This window comes from Carcharhinus amblyrhynchos, chromosome 21 (assembly GCF_965287045.1).
Source record: "Carcharhinus amblyrhynchos chromosome 21, sCarAmb.v2.hapA, whole genome shotgun sequence".
Taxonomy (NCBI): Eukaryota; Metazoa; Chordata; class Chondrichthyes; order Carcharhiniformes; family Carcharhinidae; genus Carcharhinus; species Carcharhinus amblyrhynchos.
The window spans coordinates 33,701,390-33,717,988 of NC_137344.1; the positions used below are offsets into that span (position 1 = coordinate 33,701,390).

The 16,599-nt window shown below is 40.6% G+C and overlaps 1 protein-coding gene across 1 annotated transcript in view; it reads left to right on the top strand.

Annotated features, from left to right (window-relative positions):
• Positions 1-16,599, top strand: part of LOC145356350 (bMERB domain-containing protein 1) — a 64,859-nt gene that overhangs the window by 13,530 nt on the left and 34,730 nt on the right. The window contains exon 2 of the mRNA XM_080208997.1: positions 546-666. Coding sequence (XP_080065123.1) covers positions 546-666 — 121 coding nt within the window. The remainder of the gene's footprint in view (positions 1-545; positions 667-16,599) is intronic.

Genomic DNA, 16,599 nt, shown 5'->3' on the forward strand with positions numbered 1-16,599 from the left:
TGCTAATCCCGCAACTTAAAGTTTGACCTCTTTACGATGGTCATATAATTATTTTATTGTGTTATCCACTGTACAGGTCATTTAGAAGCATGAACCTAATATAAATAATATGCAACTTCTCATTTTATGTGGCTGTACTGAATATTTAGCTTTTTGAAAATGTTCCAAGTGTCATCAATATTGGTGAAAGTTAGTTCTTGACATCTTGGAGTTTGTAGTTTGAAATACTGGATTGATTTCTTTTGAATTATATCATTTGTGCTTTTCATTTTAGTGGTGGAAAGTTCAGGTAAATATTTAGAATGATTACACACTTATTATTAAAGAATATTGAGAGGAAAATACATAGAAAACAAATAGTTTTCATTCTGCCTAACTTTTTCCCTCCTCCCAGTGAATTAGAAAAGTATTTTCTATCTTGTTTGTGTTATACAATAACTTTTCCTCAAAAATCTGAATTAAAAAGTAACTGTAGTTATTTCTAAAAGACACTGTAATTAAAATGTGAAAATCATTCTCTGCTATTACCTTCATTTGCATTGCAGATACAGATATTGTATCAATGGCTGATTCTACCATAACAGTGGATGACATTGAAGATGAACTTTTTAAAATTGAACGGATAAGAGACATACTGGTTAGAAGAGAATCTGAACTCCGATATATGTAAGTATGAGTTTTTCTTAAACATTAACAGCCCTGATTGTTCACCACTGGTGATCTGATAAGCTGTGGAAGGATGCAAGGTTTCCTTCATCTTTGATTGTAATTCTGCCAAGATATTGATGTATTTTATCCACATTATTTGGAGTAATTTCCTTTCTATCCATGACTTTTTCTGAACAAAATCTCACAAATACACTGCATAAAACTTTGTACCTGTGGGGCTGGTTCTGTCCTACCAAACCATGTAGCTGACCTACAAAAAGAAACTTTGACCCCATCCACTGCTTAAGTATATAAAAGAAGTGTAAAGTATGCAAACAAGCACCTCATGCACCTTCTAATCAACTAAGACCTGGTTTCACCCACCTTCTGGATGCCAGTTCAATTCAGGCAGAGGGATAGTAGAGCTAAGGAACAGTGTGTGAGAGCAAATGGGCGTGTGGGTAATGATGGGAGTTTTGGAGGGAAAACAAGATATGCTTTGAATTGAATACCCTAATTGCTCACCCTACCATTGCAAATTTTGTTAGTTTATTTTGAGGTTCGCAAAGCCATGCATATTTGCAAAGTGCATTTTGAGGATGTTGTGTGTATTTTAGGGAATACATTATATCTGATTAATAAAACTTTGGAAATATCCTCTACAAAACATTTTTGCAGTAGACACAGCATTCATTTCAATCAGTTTTTGAAACATTTGACTATTATCGGCTTGGTTCAAAAACTAATGACTTCAGATAGAACCTTGGAGTCTTTTTAACAGACAAAGTTTAATTAAGAATACAGTTAACACATAATATAATATAACATAATATAATTAGCAATAAATTTCACCAATTACAAACAAGAAAACAAAAAAAAGCCACCATGTTATTAAAGTAAAGTTTATTTACTAATCGCAAGTAAAGCTTACACTAACACTGCAATGAAGTTACTGTGAAAATCCCCTAGTGACCACAGTTGGGTCAATGCACCTAACCAGCACATCTTTCAGAATGTTGGAGGAAACCGAGGCACCTGGAGGAAACCGATGCAGACAAGAGGAGAACGTGCAAACTTACACAGACAGTGACCCAAGCCGGGAATTGAACCTGGGTCCCTGGCACTGTGAAGCAGCAGTGCTAACCACTGTGCTACTGTATATAAACATTACCAGCCATGAATACTGTTCTAACACAAGCACTTCTACAAACAAACATTTCTGTTCCAGGCTTAACACAGAAAGTAAATATGCCCACAGGATTTTGGATCTTGCAGATTTGCAACACCTGCTGTGACTTGGTCCTTTGGATGGAGAATTGAAACTCTGATTTCCCCTCGAATATCCTAGCACACCTCAAGGTAGAGAGAGAGCCACTGCTGGCCTCTAGTCTTTAGCCAGTAAACCACTTCAAGAGACAGAGGCACCCCTTGCTTTTAGTTACTAACTAGCCAGCCACTAAGACCTACATTTCCAATCCCAGGAAGAGAGACAGAAATAATATTTTTGATCTGGATTCCAAACAGTTTCTGTTAGCCAAACTGAAAGTGAATCCTGAGATACCTCTGTGATGGAATCGCCTGACCATGACTTGTCAATCAGTCTTCCCTCAACAATTCAAAAAGGTTGTAAAACCCAAAAAACTCATATTGCATTAGGCCCAAGTTAAAAATAAACAAAAAAGTATCATTTATATGGCAGTAGCAGCAATCAAAGGACACCTGCTTAGACATCTCAGTGCCAAAGTGAAAGAAAAATGGTGTTGCTTAAAACTGCAGAGAATATGTTTATGATACCTTTCTTAAAGGCACCATAGCATCACACCAACATCACCAAAGGCACAGCTGGGCACATGAGCCAATGTAAAATCCAATCAGTGCCACTGGACTTGGGCATTGTGTTGTGTATGCCTCAGAAAGATCAGAGCTATTTCTCCCCTACGCTTTACTTTATAAGGGACTGTGGCAGGAATTTAGTTGCTTTCGGTTGTTCAGGGGTCCCGGCCGTGATTCATACCCAGGTATCTCCAGGTGTACGACTGTCATCTGCCAAGGCCTGATGCCCACTGGCATCAATGGTCCAACATAACTGATTTTGATTAGAGTGGAGGTTCCATCCCATACAAGACTCAATGAAGCTCACAGCACAAGGAATTGGAAACTAATGGAAAATTTTAAATCAATTTGTTTCCAACTGAAAAAGGCAAAAAAAAAGACATTTAACCCTGAGTTTAATAGTTGGGTTGCAAACAGTTCTCAGGAACTGGTCTCAGAGCAGTTGTTCGAAAAGTTTTGGCTCATGAGCATAAAAGTTGCCTCTTATGGCACTTTTTACAACTACTGGGCGCCTCAAACTGCTTTACAGAAAATGAAGTACATGTGATGAGGTTGAAGCAAACACTGATATTGCTGTTATAAATCTATGTAAGAGTTCATTGCTTTATTACTGTATTATTAGTCAAAAATTACAATCCAGCCTCAATATAATATTAACGTATGTCATGCATGAAGAATACACATGGCTGTTCAACAATCCCCCCCTCCTCTCCTAACAGACATCAAGTCAGTGTCCTTCAGTGTTGCACATTTGCCAGCTGCTGAGATTTATCAGTATGAAAGTTAAAGCCCTGGCTATTTGTCCCAATACCAGGAGTTGTTGCATAAAAAAGATGCCTTGATTGAATTGAAGTTGTAACTGAAAATACTTCTTTCTATATCTACACTTGATGGACCATTCCATGCTCTGGGGGCTCCTGTTAATCCATATCTCTGGAATGGATTAAATAGAATTTTCTGTGGTAAACTTTGGCCAGTCAGGTAATATATCAGATGCAATGCTACCTGTTTCCTCCATTATAGACCTCCATTGTGGTCCACCAAAGCATCATGAAAACATTATGCTGTAGCAGAACTATTGTTAGGTTATACTGTTTAGATGGGGTATTTGGAGCAATAGTGTAAGGATTGGTTTGGCACTGGTAGGGAATGTTTTGTAGGGATGTTTATTGAAAATACAATGCTTCTGTAATCAGTTGTTTCTGGCTCCCTGAAGCTGGGCTGTACTGGCTTCTTCATTTTGTGGTTGGATGCATTGAAATCTTCACTTTGAAAGGCATTCAAAGGGTCATTGGATAGGCATATGGATAACATTGGAATAGTTTAGGTTAGAGGGCCAATAGATTGGTTCCACTGGTTGGCGCAACATCAAGGGCCGAAGGGCCTGTACTGCGCTGTAATGTTCTATGTCTATGTTCTTGAAGTTGGGCAGGTTGCCCTCTTCACTGTACACTCCACTTTAGAGCTTGGGTTTCTCCGCCTCCAGTTCCTCAGTGATTTTTGACTTCTGCTCCTGTTGTCATCCTCATTCCTCCTCATCTAAAGTGCAGAGGCTGCTGTTGTCTATTGCAGATGACAGTCATCTCCTGGTCCCTTCCTGTTGTTGTCGTCTCCTTAGCCACTATCACCAGCTGCCACAAAGCCCATTATCTCTCTGCTGGCTGCTCCTCCAATGGTTTGGTCACCGAAGGGTAGGTAGTTTGGGGGTAATGTGTTGATGTTTGACAATTAGCTTTCATACCTGTTACCACCTCCATGTCCCACCCTGTGTTCATCTTTGTTCAATGTTTGCTGAGTGGATGGCTGCAGGTCTCCCTCATGGTAACCACGTTTAGCATTCTGTCTACTTATGTCCACTGAATTTTCAATATCAGTGCATAACTGAAACTGTGTTTTGACCAGTTGTTGTAAAGGTGGCCTTTTCCACTTCACTTTGCTTGCAGTTCTTTGTCCATCAGCTTCCGCTTGTTGTTCTTGCAAATTAAAGGTGCTCCAGTTGGCTATAAAGTTCATCACAAGTACAACAACCACTGGGCTGACCAGTGTAACTAAGTAGCCCCGTCTCTTCTCAAAGTGCAGCTGGGAGGACTGTGAAAAATGGCTCTCTTGGCAGCCTTCTTAAAGGTCACCATGACCTGCCTTTTCCTGGTTCAAATCCTGAGGGCGTTCTTCAACGTGGTGCAGTTCCCAACTGCCCCGTCACACCTGGTGAGGAAAGTGTGCACATCCACAACAGGAATATGTGGATGTTATGGATGTGCTGATATATGGAACAGCACCATTCCATTGTCACAGTAGTGTAAGTAATGGTTTTCCTGTGAGGATTTTCAGGTGTGCTAGGTTTTGTTCCTTCCTGGAACATCTTGTGAAATTTCATGCAGCAATGTTCTTGAAGGCCACTTGAAGTAAATGTGTAGATACAGCAGGCAGTAAGGAAGGAAATGGTATTTGACCTTCACAGCAAGAGAATTTGAGTATAGGAATAGGAATGTCTTACTGCAATTATATAGATCGTCAGCGAAGCCACTCTTGAAGCATTGTGTACAGTTTTGGTGACTTTATCGGAAGGATGTCCTTGTTATAGAGCGAGTACAGCGATGGTTTACCAGGCTGATTCCTGGGAGGGCAAGTCTGTCATATGAGGAGAGACTAAGTTGGTTAGGATTATATTCACTGTAGTTTAGAAGAGTGAGAGGGAATCTCACAGAAACTTAAAATTCTAATAGGGTTAGACAGAGTAGATTCAGAAAAAATGTTCCCAATAGTGGGGGAATCCAGAATTAGGGGGTCATAGTTTGATGAGAAGGGGTGAAGCTTTAGAACTGAGGTGAGGAGAAATTTCTTCACCCACAGGATGGTGAATGTGTGGAATTCACTACCATAGAATGTAGTTGAGGCTAAAACGTTGTCAGATTTCAAAAAGAAATTAGATATGGGGACATAAGGGATGAAGGGATATGGGCGGGAGGGGAGAATCAGGACATTGAATTTGATGATCAGCCATGATCAAAATGAGTGGAGGAGCAGGCTCGAAGGCCAAATGTCCTACTCCTGCTTCTACATTCTATGTTTCTGTGTATCTTTGTTTTGTTTAGATAGGCAATCAAGCCCCAACCAGAAGGAAAACAATAACCGTGGTTGAATTCCAAACACCAAAGGGTGAAAGGTCAAAGGCTCTTCTGAAACCCTCACAAATGAAGCAAACCCCAAAGAACTATAAATGTGCACTCATCTTGTAAAAAACACCTTCACGATCGAGGCCTCTGTCCTGTTAATGCATTGATACAATATATAAACTAAACCTAATTGTAGTTTTGAGCATTGATTGGTTCTTAACATTTTATTCATTTCTCCAAGTCTCGGTTTGTTGGCACTTTCACCTTTTATACATCTTTGTTATCTTATATCTGTGTGCACACTCGTACAAGTGTTTTTGCCATTAGATTAAGTTATTACAGAAAGATAACAAACATATATGAAGGGCGAAAGCGTGCTCTCAGATTTATTAACCAAGGTATTCCTTTGCTAAACACAGTTCCTTTCAACAGATAATCAAATGTAATGTTGCTGCTAATAGTTGGATAATCTGAATATTTTTCAATTGGAACACATACAGCGAATCTGTGTACAGTGTTTCACAACATCTTGTAAAATTTAAATTCAATTTGCCATTTTTTGAGTTCCCGTTGAATTCTCTATACCTTGAAGCCTTGTGATCATTAAAAGTTTTGTACTTCAATCAATCAAACTTGAAATATATTTCCTATGGCCCTTCCAGTTGCTTATTTTTATATTCCTGACCATCATGTACATAAATAGCAATGTCCCACCTCATCACTCCTAATTAAAGCAGTACCAGATAACAGCAAAATAAATGGGAAGAAATGAGCTTTACAAGAAATCGCTGCTCGTTAAACCAGAAGAGTTCTGTGCTCTTTGACTCAAAGCAAGTAAAATAGCAATACAGTGCTTCAATGTCACTGGTAAGAAAAGTGCTTCCTGAGACTAAAATAGTAAATCGGTAATCTTTTTCTAGAGTGCTTAGGGTGGTGAATCTCTGGAATTCTCTGCCCGTTGAAGTGGTGGAGGCTGCCTCGCTAAATATTTTTAAGAAGCGGGTTGATGGGTTCTTGATAAGAGAGGGGATTAAGGGTTATGGGGAGAGGGCGGGAAAGTGGAACTGAGCTACAACAGATCAGCCATGATCTTATTGAATGGCGGGGCAGGCTCGAAGGGCTAGATGGCCTACTCCTGCTCCTATTTCTTATGTTCTTATGTTCTTAATTAATGTCTTCCAAATCTGCAACATACAAGCTCCATGCTTCTGTCTAATTGCAGTAACTTCGACAAGTGTCATAACAAATGAACTGGAACACCTAGACCTCCAGTTTAGCTATATCTGTTGCCAGAGGTTTTTATATTTACTTTTCTTTATGGAGCAAATTTCTTTCAGTAAGCCTGAGGCCTTTCCATGATAGGCAAGTATGTAATTTTTAATCTATTGTATCAGTCAGATAGATCTGGCAGGTACTGATTTTCCCATCCTATCATATACTTCATTATCAGATCAATCACTCTGATTCTCCTGCATATAACCTGAATGTCACATTCACGTCTCTGGGATTCCCTCCCCTAAACATTTCAGCCTCTCCAGCTCTCTGTCCTGTTCAAGATACTCCTTAAAACTAACCTCTTTGAACAACTTTAAGGTCACCTATCCTAATAATGCTTTCTTTGGGTCAGTGTCAATGATGTTTGTCTGATAATGCCCCTGTGAAGCTTCTTGGGATGTGCAAGTTGTTAGTTTTCCAACAGATAACTGGAATGAAATGAGAGATTGTAAGCATGCCTGCATCTGTCATTTTAGACACCAGGATAACATTTTTGCAATGACCACTTGGCTATATGTTAACAAGCTGGGCTCAAGTATATAAGGCATAATTTTAAAGTTTGCAGATGATAAGAAACTCAAATGTACCAAACAGTGAAGAGGCTGATAATGAAATTCGGGACACCATAGAATGATAAAAAAAATGAGCAGGCACATGGCAGATGAAATTTAATGCAGTGAAGTGTAAAGTGATTCATTTTGGAGGGAACAATAAGGATATATAAATAAAACCTTTAAAAGGTGGTGAAAGAGCAGAGAGTACTGGAGGGGTGCACACACGTGACAAGACAAGTTATTAATCCTGGATCCTTTAGACTTTATAAATAGTGGCACACAGTACAAAAATAAGAAGTTATGCCAAACATTTCTAAAACACCAATTCAGCCCCAACTGGAGTATTATGGCCAGTTCTGGGCATGATTTGGAGAATGAGCAGAGGTTTTACAGAGCACAACAAGCTGCTAGAAGAGGGAGGTGGAGAAGAGGAAATTTCTTTCGGCAGGAGGTCATAATTTACCCTGGGTGTTCACAGAGCACTTGTAGTTGGACTTCAGCAAGGGACAATGCATGAGATATACATCCTTTAGGAAGATCATCCACACTGAGATCTACCACATGTTGTAGACGAAACTGCAACCTCAGAGTGGGGAAAGAACCACATTGCCAGTGGTTTTGGCAGTGGCTATGGCAATGCTCTGTTATGTGTCTTGCTCTTTCTAGGCTAGGGCTGGTGTTATTTACTCTTGACTATTGTATAAAGGAAGTCACTGAGAGAGAATTACATTTTATTCTCTCTTCCAGGAAGAAGCAGGTGGGGTAAGCATTTTACTGTGCTTGGGATACAGGCTTCCCCAAAGCTCAAGGTATCATTGATGGCCCACACATTGCTTTGCAGTGATTCTGAGCTCTGTGTCCAGCTTCTGTTCGACATAGGTAATGAATTGTCCCAGCAACAGTCATGATGCCTTCATTTTGTGATAGTTGTATATGAATCAGAGAAACAAATGAAAGGACGGCTACTGAGGACTAAGGGCTAACCATTGATACATGGTTAATGACTCCAGTAGTAACTGACCCATGTGTGCAAACAATGAAAGTCATACTATCCCATACAATGTAATAGAGCAGACCACTGACAGATTGAAATGCCTGTTGTGCCAGGACTGCTCTGAAAGGGCTTGCAGTCTGCTGCATGCTTCAATACCATGACATTGAGGGGACAACCCTTGGCACCATCAATTCAGTAAGCAGCTGTGGAGCGGGAAGAAAGGATAAGCCCAGAATGTCCATGAAAATCACCACATACAAATCCTGCCTCTGCACTAACCTATAGTGTGAGTATCTGAGTTGGTGGCTGTGATCATGGAATGATGGCTGGAATCATTGAAATTAACCCATAAGGTCAGGTTGGCATGCTGCTTACCTAGTAATCTACTGGCATGGGTTAATCACCCATTGCTTTTCCTACGTACATTATCAAGAAGTTACATTACGTAGGCGGTGGGCAGACGTTAGGGAGTCAGGAGGTGAGTTACTCTCTGCAGAATTCTCAACCTCTGCAGTTATGACATTGCAAAACATCAGCATGCAAGTACAGCAAGTGATTAGGAAAGCAAATGGAATGTTGGTGTTTTTTGCAAGGGAAATGGAATATAAAAATCAGCGCCTTTTACTACAGCTGCACGGGACCTTGGTGAGATCATGTCTGGAATACTGTACGGTTTTTTGGTCTGACTTGATAAATTATTTAATTGCATTAGAAGTGGTTCAGAGAAGGTTCACTTCATTTATTCCTGAGATGAAGGGCTTATCTTAGGAAGAAAGGCTGAACATGTTGGGTCCACAATCATTCTAGTTCAGAAGGAAGAAGTGATTTTATTGAAACATCTAAAATCCTAACAGGACTTGATAGGGTGGGTCCCATCTCGTGGGAGAGATTAGAACTAGGGGACACAGTTTAAAAATAAGCGATCCCCTTTTTAAGACAGCAGAGGAATTATTTCTCTCGAGGTAATCAGTTTGTGGAATTCTGTTCCCCAGAGGGCAGTGGAGGCTGGATCAATGAATTTGTCCAAGACAGAGTCAGACAGATTTTTAGAAACATAGAAACTAGAAGCAGGAGAAGGCCATTCAGCCTTTTGAGCCTGCTCTGCCATTCATTTTGATCATGGCTGATCATCAAATTCAATATTCTGGTCCCCACCTTCCCCCCCCACTTCCTCCCATATTCCTTGATCCCTTTAGCCTCAAGAGCTATACCTAATTTCTTCTTGAAAATAAACAACGTTTTGGCCTTAACATTCTGTAACGAATTCCTCACATTCACCACCCTCTGGATGAAGAAATTTCTCCTCACCTCAGTTCTAAAAGGTTTATCCTTAATGACGCCTAGTTCTGTTGGGAAAGTTCTTTCTGAACCTACGCTGTCTAACTCTGTTAGAACTTTATAAGTTTCTGTGAGATCTCCTCTCACTCTTCTAAACTTTAGTGAATGTAATCCGAATCAACTTAGTCTCTCCTCATTAGACAGATCTGCCATCCCAGGAATCAGCCTGGTAAACCTTTGTTGTACTCCCTCTATAGCAAGGATATCCTTCCTCAATAAGGACACCAAAACTGCACACAATACTCCAGATGTGCCCTCACCAATGCCCTACACAATACAGCAAACCATCCCTATCCCTATATTCAATCCCTTTTGCTATGAAACCCAGCATATCATTTGCTGCCACTACTACATTCTGTATCTGTGCGCTTACTTTCAAGTTTTGATTGAGAGGGGAATTGAGGGTTTTGGGAGGCAGACCAAAAAGTTGAGTTGAGATACAACCAGCTCAGCAATGATCTTATTAGATGTTGGTACAGACTCAAAGGGCCAAATGGCCTCTTCCTGCCCCTACGCCCTATGTTCCTAAAATTGGATTATGATGTTTAACCACGATGGAAAATCATTTGTTTCATCATTCATATATTGCCCTCTGGTTTGATTTCAAAAGAATCGTGAACCTTAATGCAACTTCCAACTTTTTGGCTGCTGTCCCACTCCATATTTCATTATTTCATGCACGAAAAAGGTATTTTTTCTAAAATCTGCAAATATCATTTTTGTATCAAAGATTAACGATGGGGTGGAAGATGGGAATTGGCAAAAGGAAGGTGGGAATAATTATAGTTTCTTTTTCTGACAACTGTTGTATTCACAGCTTCACTGTGATCTGGCTTAGTAGGGATGTCCGTGGGGATGGGGTCAGCGGTGGGATGGAGGGGAGTGGATTGTGGGAGTATTGCTGGGGGTTGGTGGTTAAGTAGTGCAAATGCTGAGTTCAAGTTGCAGCGCTAAGTCTCAGCATACAAACAAGCTGTTTCCTCTCCCTCTAATTAAGAAGCTGAGAGGGTGGGCTGCTATATTTGGAATCATAGGAACCCCACAGTACAGAAAGAGGCCATTCAGCCCATCAAGTATGCACCGATCACAATCCCACCCAGGCCCGTTCCCCATATCCCGACATATTTTACCCACTAATCCCTCTAACCTATGCATCTCAGGACGCTAAGGGGCAATTTAGTATGGCCAACCAAACCTAACCCTTTGGACTATGGGACATCTTTGGACTATGGGTGGAAACTGGAGTACCCAGAGGAAACCCATGCAAACACAAGGAAAATACGCAAACTCCACACAGACAGTGACCCGAGTCAGGAATCACACCCAGGTCCCTGTAGCTGTGAAGCAGCAGTGCTAACCATTGTGCTACCATGCTGTCCATTTCGTGTTTTACTATCCATATCTCAATGCCTGGGAATACAATTGCCATATAATTCTGTCATTGTTTTATATAGTTCCTGCCATCACTCATGTGGCTGAAATAATACAACATCGTGAAGTCAGATTTTATGAAATCCTGTAGTATAGTAAGATTTTGTTGCTGGTGCACAAATGTATTTTTGAATAATATTAGATATCTGTATTTTATTTCATAAAGTAAATAATAAGATGCACCCTGTTATGATTCTGGGTCAGATGCCCAGATTTCTGATGAGATTTGTTTAGAGGCCAATAACATTTTGTTTAAAGTGATTGAGGTTTGAGATTCAAGACACTTACCAAGGGAATAAAGCCACAAGGTTCCATGGATTTTGAACAAACAAAAATAAACATTATTATACAAGGTAAGAAAGGTGAAACAATTTACAATATATTATCTATACTCTAATATTCAGGACAAATGAGGTATATGTGAATTAAGAAGCCAACTGTGATTGAACATAATACACTACACAAGAAACGGCAGATGCAACCAAGACAGACTGCATGGATTTCTTAACTCACCCAGACGTCAGTAAACAACAAGTCAGATTGTCTAATTATAAAACTCTCTCTCAAGAAATTCCAATCTTCATCTTCAAAGATCTAACCTGAGAATTCTCTTCAAAAGATGCTCCAGCTTGGATGGCATCATCGACCCCCTGCCCTCACAGGGCTTCACTCTTGTATCCTGAGATTCCATTCTTCCAGATTCCTAGGTATATTCACAAGCAAAACTTCAGATCTTTGGCCATGATGAGCAGAACATTGCTGTTCCAAAGTGATACTTTTTACCCCAAGGGCCTGCAATATAGAGTCATAGTATAATAGAATCATACAGTGCAGAATAGGCCCTTTGGCCCATCCAGTCACACTGTTTGGCTGTCTTCTTCACTTAAAGTGCTCCCTACAGCCCTTTTCCTGTTTGATGCCAAATTCACTCCTTTTACTTTACTGAACTGGGATCTTTTCCTGTCATTGCCTCCTGCCTGGTACTCTTGCTTTCTATGCTGCCCCACCCTCTAGTCAGATTATGCTGGTTTTCATGTCATTTTTCATATGGCACAGTCCCAAGGAATGTAAAAATGCCAGTTTGTGCATGTGTGAAATCTACGAGATCAGTTGGGAGTTGAAGTTCCCGATCTGTGGTGTCATCGAGGCAAGTATAGTTTTCATAATAACCTACTCACTGTGTGTAGTGTATGGTGTTCACAACGCCAATCTCCTTATCTGAACAAGCATTGAGTTTATTTATAGTTCTCTCTCCATCTCCAGCTGATTGACTTGAAATTGCTGAATGCTCCAGTCCATTATTTTAATACAAAACTTTTACTCAGACTAACTGTATCCCTGATACTAAGGTGTGATTTAATTTGATAAATATTTGTACAATGTAAAAGAATACTCTTTGTAGTTTTATTACAGGATTCAAATTACAACTATTCCTTTTTATTTCAATAGTGCTAAATAACATAAGTTACATTGTGATACAGCATAGTGTTCAATCTTATTGGGCTAAAAACAGGTATTCTTAATAAAAGTGGGACAGATTCCACCCTTCTACCTGAGGTAGTGAGACCTGAAATTGCAAGATTTTCTAATACGTTTGACTGGTTGGTGGAATAGTCACAAATCTAATAAATCATTTACCTAAATGTCCATCCAGCTGGCAGATAGATTCATTGGATATTAGACAACATGGGCAGCACGGTAGCACAGTGGTTCACAGCTCCAGGGTCCTGGGTTCAATTCCTGGCTCGGGTCACTCTGTGTGGAGTTTGCGCATTCTCCTTGTGTCTGCGTGGGTTTCCTCTGGGTACTCCAGTTTCCTCCCACAAGTCCAAAGATATACAGGTTAGGTTGATTGGCCATGCTAAGAAACTGCCCCTTAAGTGTCCAGGGATGCATAGGTTGAAGGGATTAGTGGGTATAATATTTAGGTATATGGGGGTAGGGCCTGGTTGGGATTGTGTTTGGTGCAGACCTGATGGGCCGAAGGGCCTCTTTCTGCACTGTAGGGTTCTATGTGAGCCCAATAACTATGTCACACTGTCTTTACTAATCTGACAGCATATGTTTCTAACAATCATTATACATGGCAATTTGTATTATTTTAAAAATTTTATTATATTACAAAGCCATTGCTCGGAGTGGATGGGGCAAGCCCCTGATCCATCTCTTTGCCTGCTCCAAAAGAAAAATTCAAATTCAAATTAAATCCAATTCATCGCCCCCACATAAGAGACATACTGGGTGGGATTTTATGACCTCACTTGGGCAAGACTGGAAATTCCCGTTGAGGTCAACAGAGATTTCCGTTGTCGGACCCTCGCCTGCACCAATTCTGTGGCAGGTGAGGTTGTAGAGTTCCGGCCACTAGATCCAAGCTGACAAAATCGGGCATCGCAGCTGATCTCGAGCTTGACCTTGGCCAAAAGGCCAAGAATTAATTAATTATAATTGACGTATAGCAATTGGATTTATTCTGAAGTATTCTGACTGTAATTCCAACTCTCCACAGTTTAATGGAGGGAGGCTACAATTTCTCGATTCTTGGATGCCCCTGAATGGGAATAACTTTGGGATTTTCTCAAGAATAACCTAAACTATTCCTGTCTTGAACTTTTAGTAGCGATTGGGAGGATTTGCAGGTTGATTCTCAGTCTGGCTGCATTATGAACACATCTTCCTTGGCAATCAAGCCCTGAGTTGGGCCTCGAACCTGGAGCTTCTGGCTCAGAGACAGAGACACTACCCACTGCGCCACAAGGTCCACTACAAATACCACTCTGAACCCTCACCAACCTTCCTTAACTTTTTTTTTGAATATTTAAGTGCGTAGGCCCTTTGCATTCTTTTTGGCTGACTGTGGACACATGGTAATTTAGAGAGGCCAAGTTGCACTTGACCTGCACATGAACTCTGGATTGGCCATGCAGCTTTATGTCTTTTAGAATTCACTGTCCAAAGCTATTGCTGTTCTATTTTTTTGTGTTGCCTGTAATTCCTAATTTCTGTGTCTCCTACTGGCAATTCATAGCATGGGGCCAATCTTCTTATTCAATGTTCTGATTAAACGGATTTCTCTAATAATGGCATTTTTTTAAAAACGCCTCTTTCTTCATAATTAGCAGCTCTGGGATTATTAAGTGACTACGCTGATTCAAAAATAAAAAGGCCTGAAATTTTATTTTCTCTCAGGTAAGATTTCATAGAACTGCACGCTGACACAGTAGTTAGCACTGCTGCCTCACAGCCCCAGGGACTTGGGTGTGAAGCCTGCCTGTGTGGAGTTTGCATGCTGTCTCTGTGTCTTTCCTCTGAGTGCTTTGATTTCCTCCCACAGCCCAAAGATGTGCAGGTTGGGTGAATTGGCTATGCTAAATTTCTCCTTAGTGTCCCAGATGTGTGGGTACGTGTGGGGCTACGGGGATAGGGTGGGGGAGACGGCCTGGGTAAAATATTCTGTCAGAGAGTCAGTGCAGCCTAAATGGGCTGAATGGCTTCTATAGGGGTTCTGTATGTTCTGTGTATTTTTTTTATATTGTATTCTATGCAATGCCAGACAATAAGGTGTTCCTAGCATTCCTAAAGTTTAGGAACTGATTTCAGCTCACTGTGTCTGAATGAACTAATTTTCTGGAGCAGGACATTACGACCTTGGTGCGATATTCCAGGATAACTCCTTAAGTGAAATTTCTTTGTTTCAATAGTTCTGTTTGAAAACCATCAAAAAAATCAACAACAGCCTATTTGAAATGCAAATTACTTGATGCAACTGACAACTGTAATCTCTCTGCTGAATTTCTAAGGGAAATTATGGGGGAACTTTTAATGCGATGCCAAATGAAGGATAACAGGAATTAACATTTAATGCCTTGCCTCGCAGGTCTGAATCAGACAAAAATTTTAATCTAGATGTCAAAAACATGAAAAACCTATAATGACATGACTCGCGGCTTGGTTGTTCAACTGTAATTCTGGTGAGATTTCTGACTAGTGTCTGTGAACCAAGGTTCTTATAGTTCAGTTTACGATACAATAGTTTATTTATTAGTGTCACAGGCTTACATTAACATTGCACTGAAGTCACTGTGAAAATCCCCTTGTCCACAAACGATAAGACAAAAGACATTCTTTCATTCAAAAGGCCTGTCAACAAAATGCAATTTGCATGTCTATAGCAATTAAACAAAAAAATGCCCCACAATCCTTCACAGATGAATGTGAAACTATGAAGCAAGAGTTTGGCAGCCATGACCGTTTAGACAATAAGATAAAGCTCTTGAAAATGTTTTAAAGATAGAGAGAGGAGAAGCGTGGATGAGTTTAGGGGAGGGTCCCAGATGTTGAAATAGGGGGTCAGGAGAATGCACTAAAGGAATGAGTGAAATGCACAGAGTATTTGTGGTTAAAAGGCTAGAGGGATTATGCAGACAAGGTGGGATCCTGCTATGGTGATGCTTGAACGCGAGGAGAGAAAGCTTATTGCTACGAATGTGACTGTGAATGATATCATTGAGAAACCGCTTGTAGATAATGAAGAGGTGACTAGGATAATTTGGGGACTCAGCGGGGGAATGGGTGGGGGCTTGGGGGGGGGGGGGTGGTGTGCAAGTGTGATGGAGGACAGAAAAATAATCACTGCACTTACCCTGACAATGATCAGAATGGAGTTCTGCAAACACAGTTTCACAGAGTTAGAAATGGAGGTGGAAAGCAATGATGTAGTCTACGTCATTAAATGCTAAGGAGGTCACAAGAATGACAAAGGTTTGTATTATCTTGGGCACAGAGGATGAATTGTGAAATTTGTTTAGGATTGTTTCAGTGTTGCAAGGGCTGAAGGCAGAATGAAAGAACTTGAATTTAGCTACAGGAGAGATAGGCACCATGTTGGATCTAGTTAGAGGAGAAATGAGCTTTAGAAAGAAATGTGAGGTTGGGAAAGGGGTGGTAGTTGGTAAGAACTTGACAGCCAAGGGATGATTTTCATTTGAGAATGGATAATGGCATTGGCTGTGAAGTGGAGAAAGGCAAAACCTGAAGAGAGAGATTCATCCACAACATCTTGTTAGCTTGGCATCAGAGTCATAGAGCCATAGAATTCCTACAGTGCAGAAAGTGACCATTTGACCCATTGGGTCTGCATCGATAACAATCCCACCCAGGCCTTATTACTGTAACCCCACATATTTACCTGCTAGTCCCCCTGGCACTAAGGGGTAATTTAGCATAGCCAATCCATCTAACCCGCACATCTTTGAATCAGAGTGCAGTAGTAAAGGAAGTGAGGAAACAGGTGTGTTTCTTGGCTAGGCAAAGAGGAATGAGGTCAGAGCAAAACTGGAGAGGAGGAGGTTCAGATCTGGAGTACCACATGCTCTGAGAAGGCTGGAATTCTAGAATATGAACTAGTTGA